This window comes from Dipodomys merriami, unplaced genomic scaffold (assembly GCF_024711535.1).
Source record: "Dipodomys merriami isolate MVZ:Mamm:240054 unplaced genomic scaffold, mDipMer1.0.p SCAF_1, whole genome shotgun sequence".
NCBI lineage: Eukaryota > Metazoa > Chordata > Mammalia > Rodentia > Heteromyidae > Dipodomys > Dipodomys merriami.
Window position 1 is genome coordinate 90,529,677 of NW_027202270.1, and position 19,663 is coordinate 90,549,339.

Genomic DNA, 19,663 nt, shown 5'->3' on the forward strand with positions numbered 1-19,663 from the left:
ACTGAGATATTAGTTCTGATACACTTGCTAGATCAGCCTCCTAATAAACCCACTTATGATGATAATAGCATGAGATTGAGAGTTTTGCAAATTTACTTCCAATATAAACAGAAAAGGATCTCTTAAAAAACGGAGATCTAATCCCAACTAAATGCCTTTGGGTACAACATGAGGTCAGGGCCTTTTGGTGTGCCATCTACTGGTGACAGTGAAGCTGCTTTACTAAAGGTGATCTTACAGTGGTTTGTGTAAATGCATGTCACAATGTGGCTAACACAGGATCCTACAATTACGTCTTTGGGGCCGGCACCAAGTTGACAGTCTTAACAAGTGAGTATTACAGGCAGGACAGACTTTATTTTTGGTGCTCATTTTTTGAGAGGGCAAGGGAGAGTAGAATAAAAGAAAGTCTCACTATAAATTATGGAGCCACAATTACTGTCAAACAAAGTAGCCATCTTGCGTCCCTCCATTCTGAACAGAAAGTTCAGAGGTTTGCCATGATGGGTTATCATTCATTTTGTAAGGCTTGTGTTAATCATCACAAGAATGTTTATGAAGCCCAGCATGATGGTACATACCTGTAATCCCAACTCTCCAGAGGTTGAAGGAGTAGGATTATGAGTTCAAGAACAGCCTAGGCTATATAGCAAGACCTTGTCTCAAAAAAAGAAAGAAATAGTATTTATGAGATAAAGACCTTAAGATATGCTTCTTTACACATAGGAATCCTGTGTTCTTCACTCTCTTCTTTTAGAACTACATTCTCAGTTCATGTTTTTCACATTTCCTGTCTGTCTCCAAGCCTCTCTCCCCTGTCTAACTCACTGCTTCTTCTGACACTCAGATTTTGGGAAATAATCTCAAGAGAAAATCATATCCATTGCCTAGCCTGTCACTCAAGGATTTCTAGTATCCAGGTTCTCTGCTCCAAATCCACTTACTATTCCCTTCTATAAATGCTACACCCAAAACAGTGGGCACTGGCTTCTCCAGAACACTCATACCTAACACTGCTTGTGCCCTGTATCTACACAGGACCTGGACCTAATACCTAAAGCAAGTTTGCACAGGTCAAAAAGAGAAATTCACTTCCTGGTCTCTCAGTGCAGCATACTTGTCAGCCAAGTCAACTTCATAGGGATAGTTGAGAAATTATGTACTCTTTCTAAAACTTAGAGGCCTGCAAAGGAGGTCCAGTGTCACAGACCGGGTTCTGTCGGGACAACGGATACCTAGGGGAGGAACCTGGAATAGGATGGGGAGATGGCAAACAGACAACTCACACACATTAGGAATGGATGCTGAGTGCTGAGTGCTGAGTGCGATTTAATGCAGAGGATAACAAACTTTTATAGCAAAAATCTCCATAAGAAAGGGCAAAAGGTTACATAATCTTGCTGCAGGGCTTCATTCTTGGGCGGTCACCAGCTGGTCGCCTGAAAGGGCAAAAGGTCAGCATCCACTCCTAATGTGTGTGAGTTGTCTGTTTGCCATCTCCCCATCCTAGTCCAGGTTCCTCCCCTAGGTATCCTCCGTCGTCCCGACAGAACCCGGTCCGCGGCAGTCCAGCAGCCAAAGAACAAAATATAGAGGGAGGGAAGGGAGGAGATAGTCTCTGTAATGAGTGCAATGAGGAGGGATCCATCTATGGAAAGAGATACACCCTGAAGGAGAAACAACACTGACTAAATACAAGTGGCAACTTCATGGGCTGCCATATTTCCTGTGTGTCTTGTTTTCCCCCCTAATTACCAGTTGTTAAGCCTCCAATTCTCAATGTAGCTGTGGTGAGGAAGGGCAGAGTATATGCTAACACTTACTGGATGTTTTAGACTCAGATTTGCCTTCAGGTTATGTCAAAGTTGAAAAGGGCAACAGAAAAAAAAAATCATGTGTGAAGAATGGGGAAGGCTATGTTCTTAGTCACTAGGGAGTGATCTCAGTTTGGTCCTTAAGTTGTGCTACTTTCTGGGAAAGGGTCAATGAGACTGGAGAAGCCTCTCCCAGGACAAGCATAGGAAGTGGTCTTATTCCTGGTAACTACCTAAACAGGGAATGAAAAGACCTATCGAGCTGGAATCAATGGGATATTACCTGTGTCTGTCACTAGTTCTGGGAAACTAAAAAAATTGGACATCTTCTTAGATATCCAGGAGCTGGACCTTGTTCTGAAGTGTCTGGCTTCAGCACTGGAAAAGTATGGGTCAGTACCCTGAACCTCTTATCAAATGGGCAGCCCTAGCTTCCTTCAGTCCTTCCCTCTGTGGTCACAGCCTCCATGATTGCTTTCCCTCTGTACTGTGGACATAAATTGTTTCTATCTTATCCAAATGAGGTAGATGATTTTCAGGACTCTGGGGAATTATTATTGTAAACACTAAAGGATGTGCAAGGATATTTTTGGCTGTCAGTATTCTGGGCCTGTACAAGAAAATTCCTTCTTTAGAATATTTACAAAGAATAGCCTTCATTTATCCAATGTGGAAACAGGTCCTGAAATCTAAGCTGGTGCTAGGACTCAGTGCCAGCTTATTACTATGACAATTACTTAATATTCTCTGTGCTCGTGGTATCGCTCCTTCCAGAAGATCTTTAGGGAAAACTTCGTTCAGTTTCTAGGAGGTTTTTGCTGAGCTGAAGATCACTGTGTGAATAATAATGCAGGCAACGTACTCACATTTGCTGGGGGAACAAGGTTAATGGTCAAACCCTGTAAGTATCTCTGCTGAATCCATAATGAATACTCTCCTAGCAAAAGGAAGCCACAGAATGAAGCTCAGTTTTCTGTTTTTACCTACTCCGTTTTATTTTTCAGATTAATTTGAGTAATTATTTGGTATATATACATGAAAAAAATGGGTATATCTGACACAGGAACAAATTCACTGGAGAAAATAAGTTCCGGGGCCTTTTTTAACCATTTGGAGCAGCATGTCTGATGCTGTTCAACCCAGTGATGGGTGAGCACTGGAATTAGAGAGCCCTCCATCAGCTTTCTCAATACTGGACCTTGCCTTACTGGTCTAGCCGGAAGAAGACTTGGGTAGAGGAGGAGGGTTGACATTTAATCTCTGGCAAGCCTTCCCACTCCCAATATAGCATGAATTAACCACAATAATACAGTCTTCCCCATTGCCTCTTTGGCCAGAGTTGCTGCTGGGGGAGCACGAAAGCGGGATTTGGGGATTGAAAGGGATTTCCTGGTACATATTGGCTGCTCTGTTTCTGTAAAGCTTCCTACAACTGTGTAATGTTGGCAACAATGGCAAAGTGACTTGGGGACTAGGAACAAGCCTGGCAGTAAATCCAAGTAAGTCTTCCTGTTAACTCTTTCAAACTTGTCTGTTAAGTTTGAAACATCTCAAAAACCACCTCCTTTTATTTTTGACTTCCTTTCTTTCTCCATGATCTTTTACCCTAATGTTTGAAATGTCCAATTATAGTGTTTTTGTTCTGTCCACTAAAGCCAAATTCATATCTACTCCTCAATTAAAATAAATAGAAGTATCCAGAAGAGCATTAGAGATATTTGGAAAATTAGACTATTTTCTTTCTTTTCTTTTCTTTTTTTCTTGTGTTAGTCCTGGGGCTTGAACTCAGGGCCTGGGCACTGTCCCTGAGCTTCTTTTTCTCAAAGCTAGCACTCTACCACTTGAGCCACAGCACCACTTCTGGCTTTTTCTGTGTAAGTGGTACTGAGGAATCAAACCCAGGACTTCATGCGCTTCTACCACTTAGCCACATTCCCAGCATTAGACTACTTTCTTAGAGAGCAACTAGGTTGGTCCATCCTCAAAAAGGCCGTCAGAGAGCACTGGAAGTTGGAGAAAGCAAGAATATTCATCATGGTCAGGTGCTGACCTGACCATGGGTCATTGGTAAATACTGTTTCTCCCAACCAAAGACAAGTCAAATGCTCTAGGACATCTCAGGATTTAGAGTCATCTCACAGCCTTAGAAACATCTCCCCACTGTGGAGTAACCAGAATGACTCACAGTGGCCATATAGCCACTCCTGCTTCTCTCTATTTGTTTTGGCTTACAGCCTATTGCAACTGGCTGGAAAAACAGGAAAGTGGATGATTTGATCTTAATTTTGCCTCTCTTGAGAAGTTATTCTCTCCAGGAATCCTCAGGAGTCCCTTAGAGATTGCTTAACCTGCTAAAATTGTGCTTCCCATAATTAAATTGTGTTTGCAGAGGTGTTTGCTATAGCTTTGGCTGGGGCTAGGTCCTGGATCAGTTCTAGGGCTCCAAGCTTGGCAAAGGCAGGGATGGAGGAAGACTGAAAAGAGGAGCCAAGGGGCTTCACAAAAATCATCTTTGATATAGACATTAGTAGATATCTAAGTGAGATTTTAAATAGTTTCCCATGTGCTAACCTGATAACATTCTCTAGGGAGGTCACCCTTGCATTTGTAGCTCTGAATGTAAGATGTGGAATAAAAAGGGGTAAGAGTCAAACATAGTACCAAATAGAGAGAGCAGAGATAAATATTGTTAATGTTTAGTTTATAAAATGTCATTCCAAAGCCAGACACCAGTGGCTCACGTCTGTAGTCCTAGCTACTCAGGGGGCTGAGATCTGAGGATCACTGTTCAAAGCCAGCCCGAGGAAGGAAAGTCCATGAGACTCTTTTTTTTTTTTTTGGGGGGGGGTCCAATCGTGGAGCCTGAACTCTGGGCCTGGGTGCTGTCCCTCAGCTCTTCAGCTCAAGGCTAACATTCTACCACTTGAGCCACAGTGCCACTTCTGGCTTTTTTCTTTATGTGGTGCTGAGGAATCAAACCCAGGGCCTCAGACATGTAAGGCAAGCACTCTGCCACTGAGCCACCTTCCCAGCCCCATCCATGAGACTCTTATCTTCAATAAACCACTAGAAAACTGGAAGTGGTGCTGTGGCTCAAGCAGTAGAGTGTTTGCCTTGAGCTGAAGAGCTCAGGGACAGCGCCCAAGCCCAGAGTTCAAGCCCCACGACTGACAAAAAAATAATAAAAAAATAAAATGTCTTTCCAATGTATCTCAAGGTATATTTATCAGAGTTGATGAGCTATTTTGTCTGTAATACTGGTATACATTTTTCAAAGGAAAACCCAACATAGCAAAGACTAGTTAAGAATTTGGATGCAAACTGCTTGGAGAAATCCTATCATTTGCCAGATGTGTGACCTTGAACAGGTTATCCAATCTCTTTATGTTTCATTTCCCTCATCTGTAAATTGAGGCTAATCCTAGTACTTGGATTATTGGGATGTTCTCACATTTAAATAGTTAATACTTATAAAGAGCTTTAAAGGCCAGGGACAGTGGTACAAACCTGTGATCCCCACACTCAAGAGTCAGAAGCAGGAAGAGTAAAATTTCAATGCTACATGCTATGTAGAAAGGCTCTATCTAAAAAAAATTTTTTTAATTTAAAAAAAGGCCTCATGGGGTTGGAAACGTAGCTCATTGGTAGAGTGCTTGCCTCGCATGTGTGAGGCCCTGGGTTCGATTCCTCAGCATCACATAAACAGAGAAAGCTGGAAGTGGCGTTGTGGCTCAGTGATAGAGTGCTAGCCTTGAACTGAAGAGCTGAGGTACAGGCCCAGGCCCAGAGTTCAGGCCCCACGACCTCATATAGTGGCAGGCACATAGTAAGTCTTCAGTTATTATGTTTTCTTGTTACTAGATCAGGTTCTTAGAAGGAAGAAAAAGAAATAATTTCTAGTGAAAGTTTTTGTAAAATGTAGCATTAGTGTGACTGGCAAACAGGAATGCTCACCTTTGGTCAAGGGACAACTGTATACATAGAGCCAGGTAGGTCTAAATGTCCACAGATAAGTCTCATCTCTGGGCCTTTTTTTTTTTTTTTTTTTTTTTTTTGTCAGTTGTGTGGCTTGAACTCTGGGCCTGGGCACTGTCCTTCAGCTCTTCAGCTCAAGGAGAGGGCCCTACAGTTTGAGGCACATCGCCACTTGCGGTGTTCTGGTAGTTAATTGGAGATGAGTTTCATGGATGTTCCTGCCCGGGCTGGCTTTGAACCTCGATCCTCAGATCTCAGCCTCTTAAGTAACTAGTATTACAGGCATGAACCACTGTCGCCTGGCTTCTCTGGGCCTTTTTAACACGTAACCAAAGACTCTTACTCTTAGGCTTGTTTTCCTTTTAGAAATGCAAATAGAAGGTATATGAAGTAGTTAATATAGTCTTTTCTAGACTACTTGGTTTCAGCTAGTGGCAACAGGGAGAGAGGACTTGAAATTAATTTGGTCAAATTTCTAGACTATGGCTGAGAGAAGATAAGCTTGGCTGACTTGAGAGAAATAAAAACATGGAAAGTAGATGATCTACCAAGAATGAAAGGTGATTTTAAATAATAGTATTGTAAAGTAAAAGCCAGAATTCTTCAAGGAGAAAAATAAATGGCTTGAGAACAATAAGGTTTTGTTTAAGGGATAAAGAAGAAAGAGGAGGAGGAGGAAGAGGAGGAGAAGAGGGAGAGAAATGGAACTATTGGTTATTTGGCATTTTTTTTAAAAAAACTGATTTTTATAGGATGCATTTTAAAGGTAGAGGTCAAAATGTGGATAGCATAGTCTTGATGAGTTTTATAGAGAAAGAAATTTTAGTAGAGTTCGAAAGTGTTTTTGTGCTAAACAGAAACTGTACCAATTTCTGGGACAAACAACCTCATCTTTGGGACTGGAACAAGACTCACCATTGTTCCCAGCAAGTACTTAAGAAAAAGCCTTTAATCTCTAATGACCAGTTCCCACATTTCAGACACCTAATGAATTTCTAAATGAACTTCCATGTGCTAACCTGATAAGACTCTCCAGGGAGAAGGTCACTCTTACCTTTGTGGCTCTAAATGTAAGACATGTATTGTTAGAAAAATTGGGAAATGTCAACTGCAGAACCAAAATTAAACGAGTGGGCATAAATATGTGACTCATTTTCCTGTGAAGTTTGTAAAATGTAAGCTTTTCCTAAGAACTAACTCAGGGTACATTTATTGGTTTGGGTCTATACAACACAAGTGTCCAGTTAATTTGATTAATGTCAGGAGCTGATCTAGATATTTAGGTACTTCCTTGAGTCAATTTCTTTGGCTCAAAATTGCTTGAATTGACTGTCACATTACCTAAATAATTGCCAGATCTGTTTTACTTTGTGCTGTGTAGAGACTCCTCCTAATAAAAACAAATGCTGTTGTATTCTTTCCCCAGTCTGTCTCTCTCTCCACGTCAAGTTTTCCTTCTACTAAAGAGCATCTCTCCACACAAAGAAAAGAGACCCAGCAAGCCATTTGACTTACTGCCTCTGCTATTTTGCATTTATATGACTCCTTTCCATGGAAGCGATTAAGACACTTTATACGACTTATTAGCTAAACAGATTGACAGCCTAATTAGGAAGAAAGAAACAGATTCTGAGTGTCTTTTTGTGATTGCAGTTCCTACTCTCTGGGGTAGAACACTTGGTCAGATGGCTCTGTGACACAGGAGCAAGAGCCAAACAGGGAAGTGGCCTCCACTGGTGGTGTGGGACTTTGCAGCATGTGACAGCTTGTCACAGGAGGAAGAATGATTCTAAATAGGTCAGGCCAACTGACAGCCAGAGGAATGGCTTGCCCTCCAAAACTCATGTGTACATACACAAACAGGGCAAAGCAAACTTTAACATGAGCTGATAATTTGCGTCTACTCTTCTACTTTGATTTCCAGATCCTCCCACTCCAAGTCCTATTCCTTCCATCTCTAAGTCTTCTATCAATGTCCTTTCTCTCTCCTTTGAATCCCTGGCTGACATTCCCACTCCAGAACCAGCTCTCCCTCCACACACAGATTCCCATCTCTTTGGTGAGTTGATTATATTCCTGTGGAGCCTTAAGTGGTTCGGGGACCTGGGAAATCTTGCCTGGGACCTGACAGACCTCAGCAGAGCCCCTGCAAACGTGAAGGCAGCACCTCGGGCTACTGGATGCCTATCAGATGACTAGAGCTGAGCCCCAGGTGAGGAAGAGCTTTGGGAAGAAATAAGGAATATCACCTCTTTTGTGATACTTATGTCTGAATCTTCTTTCATGCCTAAGAAACTTGCACTTCCTACTTGGTTTCCAAGATGTATGGCTATAAAGACATGGCAGGGTTTCTGTGGCAGTCATTGTGGATGGCTTTGGGGAGGGTCCTGCATTTTGCATCTAACACTCAAGTACTTACTCAAGACCACATAATCCTAGTTTCCTCATTTTTATGGATTAGTATGATTGTAAGTCAGACAGAGGTGTGTTTGTTTGTTTGTTTCCTATCCCCTCCACATTTCCCAGCTAGTCTCTGATCAGATATACTTTCTACCAGTCTGAACATGAAGATTGTTCAAATAACATGGGCTGATTCCTTTTAATTCTATCAACAGCAAAGAGAATTTGCATGTCGAGGGCTCCCATCTTTGCTCGGTCACTGCTGTAGAACAGGTGTGTGTCCCCTCCCTTTGTGAGATTTCAGGATTCTGCTGACCTTTTCCATGCCTGTCTCTTCTGGCAGATGAGGTGATTGTGTGTACCAGCTTTCTTGTGAGGGTAGGGGAATGGGCATACAAGACAGTTATATTCTTCATTAGTTTTAACCAAGAAAGTTTCTGTGTTCGTAATTTTGACCCTAACTTTCAGCTAATGTATTCCCTGTATTGAGGCAAATAATACCATGACTTGAACAATCATTCAAAATGCATTTCAATTCTGTAACCCACCAAATGCCAACAGCAGTCATTCTTATCTTCACAACGTTCCCTAATGAGGTAACAGAATCACACACCATCAAACATACTTTATAGGCAAAAAATAAAAAAAGGTGAAACGCAGACAAGTTAAATATTTTAAGTCAAATCAAAGGGAGGGAAAAAATCAGAAATAATAGTAGAGCTTGAGATTCCCTATTTTCATATAAAGAATTATTTTGAGCCACTATTTTGTGAATTGGAAACATAATGAGCCTAAAGCCATAGGTATTTTCAAGGAGATGAAACTTAACAAAAACATAAGCTGACTTTGATTGCATTGGAGTTTTAAGTATATTCCCATTCTCCTTTGCAATTGGTAGTTATTTGCCATGATAACTGGGGAAAAGCAGAGGGAGTCAGGAGGTTTTTGTAGACCTTCGTATCATTGTGTCTGTCCTCTGATACCAACAAGTTTGTCTTTGGTGTAGGGACCAAATTACAAGTCTTGCCAAGTAAGTATTAAGAATCAGGGAGGAGGTTGTTTAGTTATTTTGTTTTGCTCATGGGTTTTGTTTCTTTGTTTTTATTGTTATTGTTGTTGGTGTGTGTGTGTGTGTGTGTGTGTGTGTGTGTGTGTGTGTGTGTGTGTGTGTGTGTGTGTGTGTGTGTGTGTGTGTGTGTGTGTGTGTGTGTGAACTCAGGGCCTGGGCACTGTCTCCTAGCTTTTCCACCAAAGGCTAGTGTCCTACCACTTCAGCCACAGCTCCACTTATGGCTTTTTGCTGGTTAATTGGAGATAAGAATCACAAAGATTTTCCTGCCCAGACTTACTTTTTTTAACTATGATTCTCAGATTTCAGCCCCCTGAGTAGCTAGGATTATAATACAGCTGAGGAGCAGTTTCAAAAAGTTTCTACAAGCAACCAACCTGTCTTGGGACATTCTCATAATTCAACAGGCCACCCTTTCTAACAGTGTGAGTCACTCTTGCTGCTATATCTGGGGTCCCTCCGGATGCTATTTGTCACTGAAAATCCTCTATAAACCAAATCAGTTTATATGAACATCATACTTTGATTAAAATCTTAACAGCAATGAAAATAAGACACTAGGGAGTCAGATGCAAACAAATGGTCTCCTCTCTTATACATTTTTTATTTAAAATAGAGAAGGTGAAGTTAGTTCAACTCCTCTAATTTGAAAACTGTTTATAAATTATGCTTTCCCCTATGCAGAAAGGCCTAGATTCACTTTGGATGGTTAGTCATTTGATCCCTTGTCTGTGTATGGAATCTGTAATGGACAAGGGAATCAAATGTAATTAAATGAACAAATAATCTTCAATAGTCAATATTCCTACATTGTTTTATATGCTTCGCTCTTGAGTTTTTATCTGGGCTTTATCTCTAATAGGATCCCCCGGAAGGACAGTGAAGGTTTTTGTTAAGATCTTTGTGTCTGTGTGGATAGCAACTATCAGTTTATCTGGGGCTCTGGGACCAAGCTAATTATAAAGCCAGGTAAGTCTCAGATATGTCTCAGAGAAGACACTAGTTGAATAATGCACAGGAAGTATAGCTGTAAATTCTATTTTTTAAAATAGCCCAGCCTGCAAAAGACAATACATTCAATCCAATTGGGGATCTGTCTTCACTCCTAGAAGTGAGCCACCAGCTCTCTTGTTTGATCTAGCTGCTTTCAGAAAGGACAATTACTTACTGCTCCCTAAGAGAGCAAAGCACATTGTTGGGGACTGTCTAATTCTCTCTGATATCGTTAATATTCTTTCCCAAAGATAAAGTTATCCCATTCCATTGGGAGAATAAATTCAAAAATAAAGGAAAGGACCCAGCCACAGAGAAGCAGGAGAGAGATCTGGATAAACTAGCATTCCTGATCCTGAATCATTCTTAATATCCCCACTTTGGGCTGCTGCTTGTATAGACAGCAGAAACAGATTTTTTTTGTCATTCACTGATGAATCTTCCAGAATTTTAGGCTATGCCTTGAGAATGTGAAGGCTAAAGATACTTGGCAAGTTAACTTTTTACACAAGTGGGTCTGATCTGTTCTCAGCCTGGGAAGACCCACCCTATGCCTTCCCTAACGGTTATTGTAAAGCTCTGAAAGGTTGTGTCAACTATGGAACTGGTAACAACAAACTCATCTTTGGGACTGGAACTCTGCTTTCTGTCAAGCCAAGTACGTGAGTAGTGGATGTCCTGGGTATTCTATGGCCATGGCAAGTGGGAGGGAAGACGTGCTTTGGTGAGGAGGGCTGAAGATTTACTCCATCCTCAGCCACAATCCTGTATCTGCCATGAGATGTTGGGCCCTCAAATTTTCCCAATTCTTTGGATAATATACCAATTAAAGGAAAGACAATAGTACTAATGTTAACATCAACCCCAGGAATAAAAAGGACTCGGGAGAAAATTGTTTTCATCTGGATGCTGCAGGCTTTCTACTTCTGTGAATCCTATTCTCTAACCATTATCACTCTGATCATAGATTTACCTGTGTAGATACAACCTCTGCTAATCTGTTCATACAAATCTGTGTCAGCTGGTCCATCTACCTTCTTCCTTAGGCATTTTTCTTCCAAAAGAAACTTCTAGCCATTCCAGGTGAAGTTCATAAAGGGAGTGAGAATAAGGGAGGGAAAGAGAGGCCCAAGGTAGGTTAGTTAGCTCAGTATTGGAACTGTGATCCATCTAACCCTTTCCTGCTACTTCCTGCATTCACTGTCCTTCCACTTTCCCTATAATAAGTTATTTCTATTTGCTCTAGACACCTGAGGCTCTCAGGCTAAGAGGAGAAAAAATAAAATCAGTTTTGAACTTTTCTTCAAATTTGAAGAATCAACATCACAGTTACCTGGGGATGAGATAGTCTTCTTCTCTTTCCAAACTTAAAATTCTATCAGTAAAACAACTTTTAACCAAGAATACAAATTCTGGGATACTCCTCTATGCTGAGATACTCCTCTTGATCTGAGGCTTGAGATTCAAAGCCAGTCAGGGAAGTAAGGTCTGAGAGACTTTTATCTCCAATTAACTAAAGGCAGAAGTAGAGCTGTGGCTCCACATGGGAGGAAAGAGATGCAGGTTCTAGGGCTTCAACTTAGGGCCTTGCATTCTTGCTTGGCTTTTTCCCTCAAGGCTGGCCACTTCCACTTGAGCCACGACTCTATTTCTGACTTTTTGCTAGCTAATTGTGGAGAAGTCTCTGGACTTTTCTGCCTGTGATGGCTCTGAATCATGATTCTCAGATCTCAGACTCCTGAGTAGCTAGGATTATAGGCATGAGCCAACAGCACCTGGCACTCCTCCATGTTTAATAAAAATTCTTAGTGTATATTAACACTCAGCCAATGTTTAGATTTGAGATAAAAGAGTATTTGTATGTCCTTATCCTGGCCTGTGATGTACAATCTTTTTTATAATGGAAAATGAGGATTTCTTCCATTCATTTCAGGCCTGGACCTTCCTAAGGTTGTAAGAACTAATGTGTCATTACCCCCAACCATTTCTGGCTAAAACAACATAGGAGTTTATGGTGGAACTTCTTTGGGAAGTATTTTCTAGACTATTATACAGGCATTATTACACACTGAGAAGGCTTCAGAAGAGGTTGAACAGTGAGTAGGGTCAGAACCATGAAGCCTAGGGAGAGTCTAGAAGTGACTTCAGATGGTTGTGTGGCTACAAATCATCCCTGATGGCTCATGCCTGTAATCCTAGTTATTCAGGAGGTTGAGATCTGAGGATCAAGATTCAAAGCCAACCAGAGCAAGAAAGTCTGAGAGACTCTTATCTGCAGTTAACTAGAAAAAAAGCCAGAAGTGGAGGGATGGCTGAAGTGGCAGAATGCCAATCTTGAATGAAAAGGCAAAGAGACAGTGCCCAGACCCTGCATTCAAGTCCCAGTACTAGATAGATAGATAGATAGATAGATAGATAGATAGATAGATAGATAGATAGATAGATAGATAGATAGAGATGGGTGGGTAGATAGATAGATAGATAGATAGATAGATAGATAGATAGATAGATAGATAGATAGATAATAGGAATAGTTATTAACAAATTAACTGATTCAGCTTTGGCAGATTAAACCTAGCAAAGCAAAAGGGTTTTTAAAAGTATGTACATGTGGTCTTTTTAAAGGGAAAATGATTTGTTTTATGTAGCAAAACCATCTTTTTTATCTTTCTATGATAAAAGGCCAATTTCCAGCAGAAAGGAAAAAGTAGATAGTCCAGCTGCCCCCTCACAGTGGTGCCATGTGCTTGGTTGGTTTTTGCTGGGGTTTTGGTAAAGGCAGGAAATACTGTGGAATTATAATAACAGAATATTCTTTGGTGATGGAACCCAGCTGGTGGTGAAGCCCAGTAAGTATCCATGTTCTATTTATATTTGGCCAAACAAATCCTACAAACTTAGTAGATATTTAATTTAATATGAAAACAAATATACCTTTTGAAAATGATTCTTGCAAAGTCATGAAACATTCATATTGAGAACAGAGCAATAATAATAAATAGAGGCAAAATGAGACCAAATCATCTTTAATATAGTAACTCAGCTCTCTTTCTTCCAGGGAGATATTGAGGCCATGAGTTATTTACTGCCACAATATCTCCCAAACTGTGTTCTGCAATGATTTGTGTGTTTATTGTGATTTCACGCACAGAAGTTGTCTTCTATTAAAAATGAGAATCTATCTCATTTTAAATGCTACTAATATTTTAAGATACCTTCTTCATCTCATATGCCTACAAATGTATTTATTCTAAAAGACCTGATAGGAAAGCCATGCACTGCCCTATTTTGTCCACATCTAGTCTGATACATGTCAAATTTCATTAAGAGCACAGATTTATTCTTCAAATGCCATGTGGGTGGATGTATAAGGGAGTTAACAAATCAGAGATGAACTGGCAATCCCAGATGGCTTTATAAACACCTGAAAGGAATGGAAAGATTTTTGTTTAATTATCACTGCCTCTATGGGGAGAAAACCTATTGAAACAGACCGCATTAGGGCAACAGAGAAAAAGCACTCAGGAGCCTGTCATTCCTGGGGTGCTCCTGACTATCAGTGTCTCCACATTGTCATTTTGGAGAGAAGACCTATCCAAATGTCAGACAAAAGTTCATTTCATGTCAAAGGTCATCACCTTGACAGTTATTAAGCATCATAACAGGGTAAAATTGAGACTTTGGACCCAAGGAGCTTTAAAATAGGAAAGGCTGTTAGTGAATAGTTTAATTCAGGGAAATGCCAGGAGAGGAAGAAACGAGCTAGTTGAATCTTTAAGTTTGCTTTAGTTCTATTGAGTTCAATCATGCAATGATAATCTCTTTTCTGGGGAGGGGAGGAGTGAAAGAGGGATCAGGAATGGTCCTGGACCTTGAACTTGGGGTTCTTGCTTAGCTTTTTTGCTCGACTAGAACTCTTCCACTTTAGCCACCCCTTCAGCTCCAGCTTTTTGTTGGTTAATTGGAGATAAGAGTCCCATAGATTTGTCTGCCTGGGATGGCTTTTAACTGGGAATCTCAGATCTCAGCCTTTTGAATAGCTAGGATTACAGATATGAGCCACCAGTACCCAACTCTGTATTAATCTTTTTTAATGACTGGGGTCAGGTGGAGGATGAGGCTAGTTCTTTAAGTGTCAAACATGGATATGTCAGAGCTGATTCCCATCTCTTGGTGGTCAGAGAACATAACATATCCATGGGCTGTAAAAAAAAAAAAAAAACCATTTCCCAAAGACTGGGAACTCTGAGCTGAAATGAACAATCTCCTCTATATCCAGTTAGGAAAGGGCTATAATAAATGGCACAAGCATTTGTTTGACCTGAGGCAAAGCATCTCAGAGTCTGGCAATATGGCTAATTCAAGATCTTACTGCTCAGAACCAAAGGTGAGGTGAGGCATCTAGAAAAGCACATCCATCACAGGTAGAAATCCAGCTGTGTGACTGAAGCTGCCATTCCTGCCCCATTCTTGTTTGGACACTAAAAAGTGGATATCTATTTTATGGCTGTCTGCTATATATATATATATATATATATATATATATTTGCCTGCAGTAACACAATTGTGTTTGATATCCGAAAGAAGTTTGTTGAATTGTTGCTTATATAATTCTCCCTCAGTGTCAAACGAGGTCATTCAATTTCCTTTCTGCACATTTGCAATAAGCAGCATAAAATTCAAGCAAAACAACCAGGAGACAGAGAGAAAGATGACTGAACAGATAATGAGGCCTGTTTATTATAGGAGAAGCGACAATGTGAGGATCTATTAAGTCCTATGAAGGTGAAATAACCATCAGAGAATGTGTAGCTTTTCAAAAAAGAGTTACTGGGAAGTTTTTGCTGTGGTGCCAATCACAGTGTGAATCAACTGCTTCTAAAATCATCTTTGGAAAAGGGACGCAACTTCATGTTCTGCCCAGTAAGTGCTGTTCATGCAATTTTCTGATATAACTCCCATTGAGTTGAAATTATTTCATGGGAAAGTTTCTTCCTCTGAGACATGTGGTGGCCTCCAGATTCTAAGCCTTTCTATAGCCTAACCAAATACTAATTCACACCCTCTGGTGTTGGGAGAATTACTTCCAGTCGTCTGCTACCTAATAGCAATTATCCTCTTTACTGTTTAGTTAAAGAGTAAACACATTCATTAAACTGTGTCCAGACTTCATTTTTAAGTCTTTCCCCCAGGCTTGTCCCCAGTGGACTTTGTTTGGACACATTGTTAAATTCAGTGTGATTTTTGGCTCCAATCAGAATAATCACACTGGTTTTTGAAATGACCTCAGCAATCCCCTTTCCTTCCATGAGACCGAAAGGCCTTTGCTGGGCGTCCTGGCTCTGATTCCCCATGTTTTCTCATTTTCCTTTTCCAGGGATGGGCAAATGGTAACTTAAGAGCTACTTTAATGTCAGAGACAACAAAGACAAAACCCTGATCAAGGGCAACATGGTTGCCTTGAATAGGTTCCTCTGTGCCATTTTCCAAATCATTTTTTTTTCTTTTAGAAAACCTGGCCACTCCTTTTTGTGTCCCTATTCCAATATTCCAATATTATGAGGCCAGAAACAGGGGTTTCTTTTCAACAGCCTAACAATAAGATGGACATTTGCAGGCAGTTCTGAAATTCATTCTTGGGCCACAACTCCATCTGTGAAGCTTTTATGGGCAGGGACCCACTTAGGACTAGAGAGAAGGGGCCAAAGATAAACTAGAGGGAAATTAGGGAAATTAGAGAGAGAGAGAGAGAGAGAGAGAGAGAGAGAGAGAGAGAGAGAGAGAGAGAGAGAGAGAATTAAATGGGAAGGTTTCTGGAAAGAGGATTAACAAGAGGAAAGGTACAGGTAAACTCTGGGGCCAGTTGGTGAGAGTTTTTGTTATGGAGACAATCACTGTGGGAATCAGGAAACAGGCAGCTTTTCTTTGGAAAGGGAACAAGACTTTCTGTGATTGCAAGTAAGTACCTCCGCCGTCCTTACTTTTGATCAGCCCTGGCTTCTTCCCTCAAATGATTTTCCAGGATACCTAAGAATGTCTGTTTGGATTGGGTGAAGCTTAGTGGTAATGCACATGTTTAGCATACATGAGGCCCTGGGTTCAATCCTCAGCACCACCACCACACACACACACACACAAAAGGAAGAAAGGAAAGAGAAAAGAAGAAAAGCAATAGAAAAGCTTATCTGAGATCCAAAAGCCATTTTTAATACATTGTGGGTTTCAATTTCATGTTATTTTTCATTCTAATTTTCCTAAATAACCCATAAAAATTTCTCATTGTAAACAATTTCAGTTATAGATAAAAACAACATTCTCCATGACTCCTTCCTTCAATGTCCATTTCCTCCCCAAAAGCAACTGCTGAGTCTGGGTTGGTGTATTGTAAGTTTCCCTATGGAGTGAATTATGTGAAATTCCCTGTCTTTAAATGGAGAAGCTTGGGAAGTGAAGGGCACAGACTGTAATCTGCAGGACCGCAAATACAGGTAGAATGTTTTTTACCTGAGGTGCATGGGATCCAAATTTTTTTTTTATTTAAGAAGTTTTTAGATTTGGATCCAAATTTTTTTTTTATTTAAGAAGTTTTTAGATTTGGGTATTTTTGCATATACAACAGATATGTGGAGGTTGAAATCCAAGTCTAAACACAAAATTTATATTTGTTTCATATGCACCTAATGCATACCCTAATGGTCACTTTATACAATACTTTTACTACATTTGCATTTAAATAAGATCCATCACATGACCTAACTTCATGTGGTGGATTTTAGTCAAAATACATGAGTACTCTGAACAGTCAGATTATGGTATATTTTCTAATTTCAACTTTTAGATTTAGGGATGCTTAACCTGTAGATATAGGAAATAGTTCTCAAATACAGGGATTATTTACAATGGAATGCCTTAAAAACCAGGACCTTGGGGCTGGGAAGGTGGCTCAGTGGTAGAGTGTTTGCTTGCATGCATGAGACCCTGGGTTCAATTCCTCAGCACCACATAAGCAGAAAAAACCAGAAGTGGCGCTGTGGCTCAAGTGGTAGAGCACTAGCCTTGAGCTCAAGAGCTGAGGGACAACGCCCAGGCCCAGAGTTCAGGCCCCACGACCGACCAAAAAAAAAAAAAAGGACCTTTTAAAAACTAAACAGGTCTTTGGTCAGGAAACACATTGGCTAAACAGAGGAGGCCATGCAAGGTGACCTTTAGAAGTCTTGTCCTCTCCCTGTGGGACTTTAAGGAATGATGATCCCTTCCATGGGACGCCTCTGGAACTGTTCACTTTTACATAGTCTGGTTGTTGTTATTTCTGAACCTTTGTCCATGTTGACCTCTGCTGTGAGTGGTTTGAATTCTCTCAGCATGGAGTTTTTGCAAAGAAAGGAAATTGTGCATATTCTGGGAGTTTCGAACTTACTTTCGAAAAGCCCCAAACTCTCAGTCATACCAAGTAAGTTTCTCTTTCTGGCTAATTATGTTTCCCAAGCAGTCCCTTTTCCATCATATGTAAGCTGTCAAAACACAGGTGGTATTTTCTTTGCTTGGTTTGTGTTGGGTGGTTCGTGATACCAGTTGGGAAACAAGGTTATTAATGCACTTGTTCCCTGAGGCACTGTACTTGGGCTTTTAATATCCATGTAGGCTCTCCCTGAGAAAATATGTTAACCTCTATGAGAAGAAAAGCAAAGGAGTAAGGCAGAAACTGGATGAAAATAGACAAAAAGGCTTATAGGAATACCAAGACAGGGTCCCTGGAGACAGCTCAGTTGCCATTATGAATTTCCCAGGATGAGTTCTTGCAAGCCCTGTTCTTTCAAGGAAAGTTGAGGCTAATAGAATTGGACTGGGGTGTTGCTATTTATTTGTATTCCCTCCATGTTCTAACCTAATTACAAGGAGACTGTTTTGGCCATAGGCAGTCATTTTAGGTTTTGTTTTCCTGCCTGACTCCCCCACCTCCACCTGTCTTCCTAGAGGCCCCAGTCAAGGTTATTGCAATAGCACTGCACACTGTGTAACGCCAATGCAGGCAAATTAACCTTTGGGGACGGGACCATGCTCACTGTGAAGCCAAGTAAGTTGGATTCTTTGCTGCCTGGGCCTTTAGGGGCAATCAATCAAATCATTAGTTTGAAAAAATACTTTAATCCTGTGCATCTGCTTGGGCTCTTTATTAATGTTCTTTCCCTGGGCCAAGGAGAGCTGCCTCTCTTTCTTGCTTTCAAACAATGTAGGTGTATCTGTGTGTTTTCACGTACACATATGTAGCACATAGTGAGGGGCTCTCAGAAGCATATACATTGTTTTGAAGAAAAAAGGGTATAAACAAAAATCAAATCGATTAAGATGTCAGGAAAGACCTCCAGGGACCCAGGGACCACCTCTGATCAGGCTCACTAGCCTTGTGGCTTGCATGCAGATTCTGCCTAGGAGCCAAGAGCAGGGAACTCTTCTTTCTAATTACTTCCAAAACTGAGCATCTCTGTGAGATACTTTCTGACATCTAATTTGGAACCTCTTGGTGTAAATGAAATATCTATTTGAAGAGAACCACTATCCATCTGAATTATTAATAAAATACTTACCATGGATATGAGGTCCAGCTTCAAATCTACTCTCTGAGGTGTCATGCATCCCCTATGGATATTTTAGTCTCAGTAAGTATGGGTTAGGCAATATAGCATGAATGTTGGAGACAGAAAATCCTGAGTCCAAGTCTTTTCTTTACTACTTAACCAGCTGTGTAATTTGGGACAATTCATTTCACCTCTCTGTGTATCAGTTTCTCCATCTATAAAATAGGACAAAAATATATCAGTCTTGATGAATTATTATAAAGATCAAATTGAATAATGCAGCTAAAGTATTTAGCATAGTGCCCAGAACAGAGGATGAGTTCATTAAGCGCCAGCTATTAATAATAATGACAAATATCAGCTCCAATGCCTAGTAGAACTTTTGCTTCACCCCTTGGGCTCTTCTGTCAAGGCTCTGTCATCCATCAGAAGCAGAGCTGGGATAGAGGTGGGTGGGAAGATGGCAGCCAGTTCTATGAATTCTTCACCTGGGATTTAAAAGCTGAAATAGGAAAAAAAAAAAAAAAAAGTTCTGACTAATTTCAATCCAATATCATCTAAGTGTCAAAGACAGGGGAGATGTTTCTGCAGAGCTCCCTGATAGAATTTGGGCTCTGCACACAAACCCTTGGAGCTGGAACTGTGGTTCACAGGACTCAAGGTGTGTTGAACCCCTTCCCAAGAGAAGATTCCCAAGTGGAAAGACAGTGACAGAAACAAGATGGAAACTTTAACTTCCAATTAAGGATACTCACAAGAAATATGGTTCTTAGCTGGGTTCTGGTGGCTTACTCCTATAATCCTAGTTATTCAGGAGGCTGAGACTTAAGGATCAT

General features: G+C 40.6%; 1 gene segment (V, D, J or C); it reads left to right on the plus strand.

Annotated features, from left to right (window-relative positions):
* The first annotated feature begins 2,663 nt into the window (after positions 1-2,663).
* Positions 2,664-19,663, plus strand: part of LOC138828668 (T-cell receptor alpha chain constant-like) — a 59,136-nt gene continuing 42,136 nt past the window's right edge. The window contains 1 exon segment of the C gene segment in view: positions 2,664-2,715. Coding sequence covers positions 2,703-2,715 — 13 coding nt within the window.